Below are 9,624 nucleotides of genomic sequence, written 5' to 3'. Positions count from 1 at the left end.
CCTGCTGTTTCCAGGCATTGCTTTGATGTCTGTCTGATCTGGGGACTCCTCAGAATGATGGCTTTCTGAGGATGCTTTCGAGTGTGAAGTGGAACTGGCCAATATATTGATGGAGGGTCCCAGTGCACCCACATTAACTAAGCTATGATGCAATGGTTCCTCCTTTGAAATTTGTCCAGCTTGAGCTGACTTGTACCTTACCCAGCCCCCAGATCTGGCTTCATTTTACTCAAAGCCTGACACTGTGATCATCCTCACATCTCTAGGTGAGTCATGAGTATCCTCTGAGAACTCAATTCGAAAGGGCAGCTTGACATTGTCAGCAGCAAGGAGGGGCTTGTGTCTTAATGGCCACATGTTTTGTTTTGTTTCTTCTGGTCCTCCAGTACCAGTACACTGCCTAGGTCTAGGCCATGATAGCCAGAGCAGAAGGATCCCTCTTCTGGAGAAGCAAGGAGAGAATAAAGTTCCTATCATCTTCTAGTGGGAGGAAAGCTCTGACCACAGAGCGCAAGAAAAAGGAAGCAGGACCAGCCTGCACTGGGTTGATGGATTCTTTGATATTGGAAGGGTTTTCATGCACAAAGAAAAATGTTAGCACTATTTGCACTAAATTTAATGCTCAATCAATGCTTTTGAAAACCGGTTCTTGAATAATACATGTTGAAACTAATGCAGTAATTTAAATGATGTGAACCATTCTACAGTGAGCTAATACATTTAGCATGCCTGATTCTTTGCTAACACTTCCAACACCTTCAACAACAGATAAGCACACTCAAGAGCAAGGATCACAAACTTGGTCATCTAGAAAAGTGCAAATCTCATGGATTTAACTTTGTTTCTTATTTGTTCTGATATTACTACTTCTTAGAGTTTTTGTACTCTTTCCGGCCATAGCAGGAGGCTTCATGAGGATGCGGATCCTGGTGTCAAAGAGCTGACTCTTCCCGTGGAAAGCCACTTGCTTGTCTCCACTTTGACTCAAACGTGAGTTTCCAGCTATTATCAGGCCAAGACTATGTTTTTGCAATAAAAATGGTTTCTTTTATCATGTCATGGTGCTTGTAAATTGCTTCCTTTCATAAAAGTTTTGATTTGAGAGACTTTCCTTTCTGACACACAGTGTTCTTGCAATTTTTGCACGATGGTAAGTTTTTGAGCAATTGTGTCATCATTATGATGGATTGACATAGTTCATTAGGTTATTACAAACATGATATTTCTCACTAGAATTTTATTAAGATTAGTATTGGTTTATTATAATTAGTAGACTCAGTCTCTTTGAAGAAATGGAGAGTTGAGAGCAACTCCTTCATTGGACATTGGCCTAATTTACCATTTGAGGTCCAAAGGAGGACCACTTACTTCACCGGTCACTAGACATGACCGCCTCTATTGACCAGCGACTAGAATCCTCTTGTCTCTGGGTATTAATTAAAATTACTGATGCTGATTAGTGTTTTGTGGTTTTGGACGCCTTTTACTTTTTCCTGATTTGTGGCTCTCTGAAGCTTTAGTCCTTCTATATTATTGATAAACTTACAAAACTATGCATCTATACTTTACACATCTGCCTAAATTAAGTAAAACATTTATATACATCAATGCCCTCCCACCCCTTAAATTTAAGGAAGCAGAGAACATAGCTCATTGGATCCACATTTCCTTGACCCAACAAGACCTTCTGGTACACTTCATAGTCACTTCCCTCTTTTGAGTATCATTAAGAATAAATCAAATTTTATAGATAAAAATGTTGTAATTAGTAATTAGTTTGATTTTTGCTGTTTTGTTATTGCAGCATGACGCTCAAATTGTGCAAGACTGGAATGCAAAGGCCAGTAAACTTAATGGAGACCTTTTTGGATGGAATTCTTTATATAAGTGAGCCACAGAAATAAGCCGTATGAAAAGGTAAAAAAAAAAAAAAAAAAAAGGGAGCGAAAAGAACAATACCAAACATACTGAGTTTAATGCTTAAAGTTTATTTAGGAGAGAGAAATAAAAAAAAGGTAGAAGCTACAAAGAGTAAAACGTTTTCCAGGTCTTCAAATGGAATATTATGCTGCTTTGGGTCTCAATCCTCAAGCTCAGCGAAGACAGCAGAGCTTGTATGCCTTGCCTTTTTTGCTTATACACATCCCAGAGCCACGCTCATGGCTAAGGCAGCTATTGGAGTGCCGGCAGGTGCAGGTAGGTGTTCCTGTAATCCCTGGAGAAAGAAGAGGATGGTCAGGCACAAGAAGAAGGAGAGAGGGAAGGAAGGTAGAGCCAGCCTTATCAAGATTTACTAAGGTGACATGTCTACTTACAATATAAAATGCCAGTCATGTTAGGGTGGTGAGAATTCAATTTTTTGTCGTAACTCACAAGAAATCTTACTGGCTGTGTGTTGGTCGTGCAGGATCATAATTTTTCTCTGATCTTCATCTGTCATGTATATGCTTATTTCCTATCCTTCTGAAGGATCCAACTCTCAAACTTAGAATTACCTATTCCTAACCTCCCCTCATCCACACATCCAATGTGAGCCCAGCTTCTACGTACCAAAGGCCTTGTAAGAGCCTGGTTAGTCTCTGCTGATGAAGCTGGTGCGTTGCACACGCCTATGTAGTGGATTCAAACCCTTTTATTCTCAAGGGGCCATTAAAGAGGCTCTCAATCCAATGTCTTCATTTTCTAGTGATTTTCTGGCTAGTTTGTGGCACCTTGGGACTGCCGACCCCCAAAGCAAGGTGGCTGGTGTCTCACCTTTTGAAGCTCCTCGAGCAGAGCGTTTATCCCCTGCAAAGGAGATAGTCATGTCCTGGACCTCGGCCCCAGGCTGGTCCTGGGCAGAAACTTGGTCATCTGCCTTTTCCAGGTTCTGAGTCTGGGCCTGGAGGGCCAAGAGTAGAAGGGCAGTGAGGAGGGCAAGAGTCCTCATGTCTGTGAGTCACCTGGAGTTCAGGGTCTGGATGGGAGAGCAGGAGCTTGTGTGGGTGGGGAGTCCAGACTCACCTGTATTTATCGGTCTGAGAGGAGGAGGCTCAGAGACACACAGCGCAGTGAGAGAAGGGGGGCATTTGCCTGGGGATGGGGCCCAGGCCACTGTGCCCTAAAGTTTCTCTGAAGCTTCTTTGTTCCAGGAGGTTTCAGCAAACACAAAGCTATATGTTTACTCTCTACACTTGTTTCAAGTTGATAATGATGAAAGGGAGTCTGGTGTCTTGTATGTTTCCCATCTGCTTGAATATGGACTTTTTAATGTTCAAAAAGGACAAGAAGTAGTGTTTTCATTCAAGAAGTTCAGGGAACTAACACATCTTCTCTTTGAATGGGGCTTTCTCATCTCTGGAGGTCTGGACCCTGGGCCGGACGTGGAACCCAATGGAGTGGAAGATTAATGGATCACAGGACTCAGGCGCATTACTGCCATAAGAAGGAGGCCTTGGTTCTGGGGTGAGTAGGCTCCTGGATGTGGAGAGGACAATGACTGGCAGACTCGGGGGGAATGAGCTCAGTGGGATTCTCCATAAAGTGTTGGTGAGGCTAAAGCCAAAGAACAGATTCATTTCAAGAAGCCAGTATGATCTAAAGACATCACATAGAATGCACACCAGTTATTCCTCTTGACTTTGAGAGCCATCCAAACTTATGATACCTTATGACCCCCTTCTTGAATCCTTAATTTTATTTTTCAATTAAAATTTTGAATCCATGCACAAGGAACAAAATTCAAAAGGTAGAGGAGCAATGAGTGACAAATACTGTCTCTCCTCTCCCCGCCCCAGCCCTCAGCCTTCTCCAGGAAACCCCCACTGTTAACACATTATTAGGCAGCTTGCTTTTCTCACTAATGCTTTAGCAGGAACGCTTTTATATCAGCACACACAGAACTCTATCATTATTTTTAACAGCATTATACTATCCAACTGTTTTTGTATACCATCATTCAACTATCTTCTTATTGAAAAAACATTGTTAAATTGCTGCGATCTTGTGATTTCCAAACTTTTGCAGTTACAAGCAGGACTGCATTGAGTATCTTTTTATATATATATATCATCTTGCTCATAAGTGAATGCATCTTTTAGACAAATTTCCTGAAGTAGAATTGCTGGGTTGAAGAACACGTCTTGTACGTTTACAGGTGTTACTCCATTGTCCTCCATAAAGGCTGCCCCAACAGCACTCACACAAATACACCAGCCTGGATACTCCCCACCCACAATGGAGTGTGTTCTAGAAGCCCTGGGATGAGCCAGTTTCCATCCTCCTTTCTTCCTGCCTAGATATGGTTAGTGATGTGCTTGCTCAAAATACCTAATGTCCTAGACTTTCTCACAGCTCAGAGTTGCCCCCAAAGAGAGTTTTGACCAATGAAACATCATCACTAGAAGGGAACCCTTTTCCAGTAGTAAAATAAACCTTTGTTATTGCCTCACACCCTTTATTATGTTAACTTTCATCTTCTGCCTCTCTCTGCTTGGGTGACAGAAGCACTTGGACCTGCAGCAGCTGCGTTTTGACCAAAAATAAGATGGTTACTCCATGTGGACGCTGGAGCAGGTGCACACACGATGCTGGGACCATAAGGCCATAGTTGGGCCACCTCACCCCATCCTGGACTCCACACTTCCAGTTGTTGTGACCTGGGAAACACACACTATATTCTTTCTAAAGCCACAGTTTTCTGTGGGTTCCTGGTGTTTGTGGCTGAAAGCAGGCTGATCTGTGACTGAGGCTTTCTGTTCTTTCCCAATCTGAGAGGTGAGAAATGGGATCCCAGTGTCATCTTGGTACCCATTTCTCTCACGAATCAGAATCCACATGTTACCTGGTCTGAGAAGTATTTGTATTTCTTTTCCTTAAATGTCCTTTCTTTTTTGCCTGTTTTTGAAAGTGGAATTTTTGGCTCATTTATTCCTATTGCTTTGTAGGAACTCTTTGTAAATTCAGGAGAGGAGATTTTGTTCCCAAGTACTGGAAATTGTTTCCAGGGTTTGTCCTTCTGGCCTTTGTTTTTTTTTTTCTGCCAGGCAGAAACGTTGGACTTTGTCATTTAAAAAATTCTTTCATGATTTCTGAGTTTTGCGTCTTTCACACTTGCTTTTGTAAAACTTGGTCTTCCAGGTGTTAGTGCTTTTTTGGCACGAAAATAAATCCTCACATCTTGTGATATGAGACAGAGTGTCTGTCTAACCTGCTGCCCCCTCTCAGGGGAGCTGTACATTCCCAGTGGGGTTATCAGGATCCTTATAATTTTGAATTAGGAACGGTACATGTGGACATCCAGCAAGTAGATAGGACATATGGCCATGGGTGGAGTGCCAGATCACAGGAAGAACAAAAGGGCTTTAGGCAACAAGGGAGCTCTGTTTATTCCTCCTTCTCTTAGGTCCCTCTGTGCTGCATTCCCCAAATCATAAGCATATCCACAAGTGTTGTTATGCAGACACAGACATCCATTTCCAAAGGCCCATTAACTCTGATCTTTCACCAATTGACTTGTGCATCCATAGGGCTATTTCTCTTCACTCCGCAGAGACACTCAGCATCCTGCTACCCGACAGGAGGCACTAAACCCCAATAGGGATCACTGTCTTGATGATGAGGACTTGTTTCTGCTTCCAGTACCATGCATCTTGAGCCTTTGATGGGTTGATTCTGCTGGTCATTATATTGTCAAACAGCCCAGTCTGTGGACAGGTCAACAATACTCCCAGCCACCACATCCTGAAATCAATGAAATCTCTTTACTTGACAGTAATTGTAAATAGGAATTTTTGCCGGTTTTGTCTGGTAAGATGTTTTCCTCAACTATTCAAAAGGTGAAAACTTCGATCAGGTCCCAGGGGCTTCACATTAACCTTTCAATGAGGGGATTTACAAAGGCATGTATTAGGGAGAGGCCACAACTCTGTTTGAGATCATCAGATGTCAAATGCCTGATAATGACCCGCCTTCAGTTCATGAGCTTAAAACTCAAATAACTCCCAACAACTCACATTAGTTAACACTCTAGAATTCAGAAAGATAAGAAAGTGTAGAGGGTAGTAGTAAAGTATTGGGGATTTGGCATCATTTTGTTGCTTAACCTGTTGTGATGTTTAGTAAGATCCATAATTTTTCTAAGGTTCATCTTCCCATCTGCAAATAAAAAAAAGTTGATAATATTTTCTTAATATCGTTATTGAGAGGATTAATTATCATAGTGGATGAAGAGTACTTAGCAATCAATAAATATTAGCTAAGATTAGCATAGTAAATACTTCTCTGTATCCAGAGAAAACTACTTAGCACACAGTAGTTTCTCAATGGATAGTCCTTCTATGAAGTCACAACAGCCATTCTTCATCCCACATCATGTGTAAAGAATGCAATCACATTCTCATTTAGCATACGATGAGTCCCACAGGATTTAAATGGTATGTCCAAAGGTAAATGACAAGCACTTATTGGAGCTGGATTGGAAACCCAGGTCTCCAGTTTATAAAGACCTCAAGAAGTTTGTGGTATTATTCTGTATTGATAGAGGGTCACAATATAAGAAGTGTTTCAAGTTAGTGCAATACTTAGGAAAATCACACTATGATACAGTAAAGGCTTCAAGTCCTCCTCAAAGGAGAAAGAGGGTTTGAACAAGGAGAGAAGCAAGAGAACAGTTTCCACATATATGGAATGGAGCGAAGAAGGAAAGTGACAACAACATTCAATCAGGCAGCATGGAGATGGTGATGACTGGGAAAGAAGCTAGGGAGAATGAAGAATGGCCATGAATTTGTCTGGCTATGAGGCTGGGAAGCTTCTTGGAGACCTTGTAGATAAGCCTTCTCTTTTGAGGCGAAGGCCCTAAGGATGGGGGATGATAAGTAGAAATCGAGCTGTCACATGAATGCAGGACTCCTGAAGCCAGTCAAGCATACATTCTTTTCTTCATTTTCCCACACTCTATAGGGAGTTCAGAGCTACACTACAGGTACCTTAAAATAGGAGTACAGGACAGTTGGGTGATAGTAGCCAGCAAGCATTTCTTTCAACATGGGCTCTTTGTGATCAATATGATGTTTTGGGAAGATTTTTCTGAGTTGTGCACAGTATGGGTTTTCATGAGCCCTTAGAGTGCTGGACGGAGATACTGCAAGTTTGCTATGAGAATGAGAGGTGATGACCTGGCTGAGGTAGTAGATCCCAAAGGCAGTGCTGATGGAGAAGAGATGGTTCAGTAGGGACATCCCCTTTATCTCCCCTCAAGGTAGAAGAATTCTCAACTTTTATGTAGCTACTGATGACTCTAGGATGCTTCTCCAAAGTACAATGGGAATATCGTTGGAGTCTGTTGTGGGTTAAATCAAAATATGGGACTCTTATCCATGGGACAAAAGTATGTTACTTTTCATAGCATTTGGGAGAATCTATGAGTCATACAGGTCACTGAAACTTTTAACCCAATGTGGGAAGTGATGTTCTGCACTATTACTCTGTCTTCTTCTTTCAAATTCCTTTCTTATAATCTTGTCTTCCAAATTGGCTTTCCATCTCTCTCACTCCCTGGTCCACTCAAAGACATGAACATACATTCATTTCTGTGATCAGTAAAGATGCTTTCTCTTCTTGTCGGGACCAGACCAGGTTTTATCTTTATGTCTGTGCACAGCACAGCAAGCTGAAATACCTGCTTTCTCATACAGCCCAATCAGCCACAAACACCCCCACACACCAGGGTTTTCCTTACCTCCCACCACTGTCAAAACTGATGGATAAGAGGACCAGGAACTTCTGCTAGTTTCAGAGTCACCATGGCAGAATTCTGCAGGCCTTTTGAGACCACTTGAGAGGTCTGTATACTAATGGAGGACGAGGGCCCAGCTGAGCCTGCGGTTCACACAGGCCACCATGGGGCCAGGCATGCAAATGATACCATCTTTGCCCCTCCAGCCTGGCCACCAAATAACCCCAGTAGACATTCAGAAGAATCTCCCAGCCAAAGCCTGCCCAATTCCTGACCGACAACATTGTAAGATGCAATGAAATGGTTGCTGTATCAGGCTGATAGTTTCTGGGGCAATTTGTTTGGTCTCTGGAGGTAGTATGTGGCCATAACCAAAAACCTTAAAGCTGTGGTAAGGCTGTTGGGACTGAACAATGAGCCAAAGTCCCATCAAGGATCCCGGTGGTGGAAGCTGAGAGGAGCTCATGGAGATTGTTAGGAGAAGCTTGAAAATAAAACTGTTTCTCGTTGTCAGTCTTTTGAGGCACAATTTCACAAAATGGTGGTACCACAGGGCAAAAATCAAAGCGAAATTATTCCTATTAAATATGATTTCTGGGTAGACCTCATAGCTGTGGCTGTAAGAATGTTTGTGGCAACCTTGAAAAAATTAAAGGATGGGTGAAAAAGACGCTTTACATATAGAAATAAGACTTGTATGAATCTTAATGGCTTCCCAGCACCCTAACGTTCACTCAGGAGTGAAAGACCTGTGTCTGAAAGAAGTGTTGAGCAACTTTTGTCTAATAGAGTGGCTTATAACCTATACACCGGAAACCCACCAAGTTTTTAAAGACATTATACATATCGGACTGTAAGAGACAGAGCAGTGCAAAAGTCAAAGAGGCCTTTGGATGCCCAACGTCCCACAGGCAGGACCCCATTTGAGGAAAAAAAGTAACTGTAAACAGAGCACTTGCCTAGGGAAAAGGAAGGTTGACTCAGAAGGGAAACTGGAGGCAGAAGGTATTGTTTGAGGTGAGGTGAGGTTTTAAGGAAATATCTGCAACTTTAGAAAATCTGAAGAGCATGAAAGTGGCAGTGTTTATTTGAAGGTTTGGGGCATGTAGTGATCACGTACTGAGTCCAGTTCCTCTTAATTTTTGACCATACCTTACTCACTTGAATTCTTCCTTTATATACCAGATGGCAATTCAGAATGTGTCATTGCATAAGTGGCATAGTTTTTTGTCTGCTTATCATATCTTTGGGGACACCTTCAGATACTTGTTAATGAGAGGATTCCACTGGGACTGATGTAACTCCAGGGCTTCAAAGAAAGGTGTGTGGTTGGGCACTCCCGAGGGGAGCACTCCCACACTGTGAGGATGCAGACAGTGGGGTTTCCATGAGCAGGAGGGTGTCAGGATCATATGAACTTGTGACTAACAGTGATTATAATTTTTAATGCCATAGAATTGTCTGCCTGAGAATATAGTAAAGTTTAATGAAAGCAGAGCCTAAGATGGTTAGTTAGCTGGATAGATATACAGATAGATAATAGATCATTAATAGACAGATAGAGAGATAGAGGAACAGATCAACCTTCAGTATCATGTGCAGTCATACCTCTCTGTGTCTGAGGCCGGCATCCCTCTTAGAATTCCCCAAGTATTTGGAGCCAGTATTTTATTTCAGAGAGTTTTAGTCAGAAATCTGTCGCTTACGTTTACATTAGTCCTAACTGACGTATCAGATATCAAAAAAGCAGAAACAGGAGTTTGTTGTGAAGTCCTTGCTTGGCATAACAACAAAGCTCAGGGACAGATCCAGAAGACACTGATTGTTCTCTCCAGTACTTCAATCTGGATCGTATATTTCTGTGTGTCTACAATGAAGTCAACTGACAGCAACACCTGTGATGAATG

The 9,624-nt window shown here is 42.1% G+C and overlaps 1 protein-coding gene across 1 annotated transcript; it reads right to left on the bottom strand.

Moving 5' to 3' along the window:
• Positions 1-2,093: 2,093 nt before the first annotated feature.
• LOC124232259 (alpha-defensin 1-like) lies at positions 2,094-2,929 on the bottom strand. Its single transcript, XM_046649222.1, has 2 exons — positions 2,755-2,929; positions 2,094-2,215 (listed from the first exon to the last, which is right to left on the bottom strand). Exons 1-2 carry the CDS (start codon positions 2,927-2,929, stop codon positions 2,094-2,096), a joined length of 297 nt encoding a protein of 98 aa, XP_046505178.1.
• Between the last annotated feature and the right edge of the window lie 6,695 nt (positions 2,930-9,624).

This window comes from Equus quagga, unplaced genomic scaffold, assembly GCF_021613505.1.
Source record: "Equus quagga isolate Etosha38 unplaced genomic scaffold, UCLA_HA_Equagga_1.0 HiC_scaffold_4019_RagTag, whole genome shotgun sequence".
Classification (NCBI taxonomy): Eukaryota; Metazoa; Chordata; class Mammalia; order Perissodactyla; family Equidae; genus Equus; species Equus quagga.
The sequence above is the reverse complement of the archived record's forward strand: the minus strand, read 5'-3'. Positions and strand labels throughout refer to the sequence as shown.

Bases quoted from the DNA above. Each gene is read 5' to 3' on its own strand.
- LOC124232259 (XM_046649222.1), bottom strand. From the start codon at position 2,929: ATGAGGACTCTTGCCCTCCTCACTGCCCTTCTACTCTTGGCCCTCCAG. The intron at 2,216-2,754 runs GTGAGACACCAG...TTCTTTCTCCAG, and splicing joins TGCTCGAGGAGCTTCAAAAG to GGATTACAGGAACACCTACC.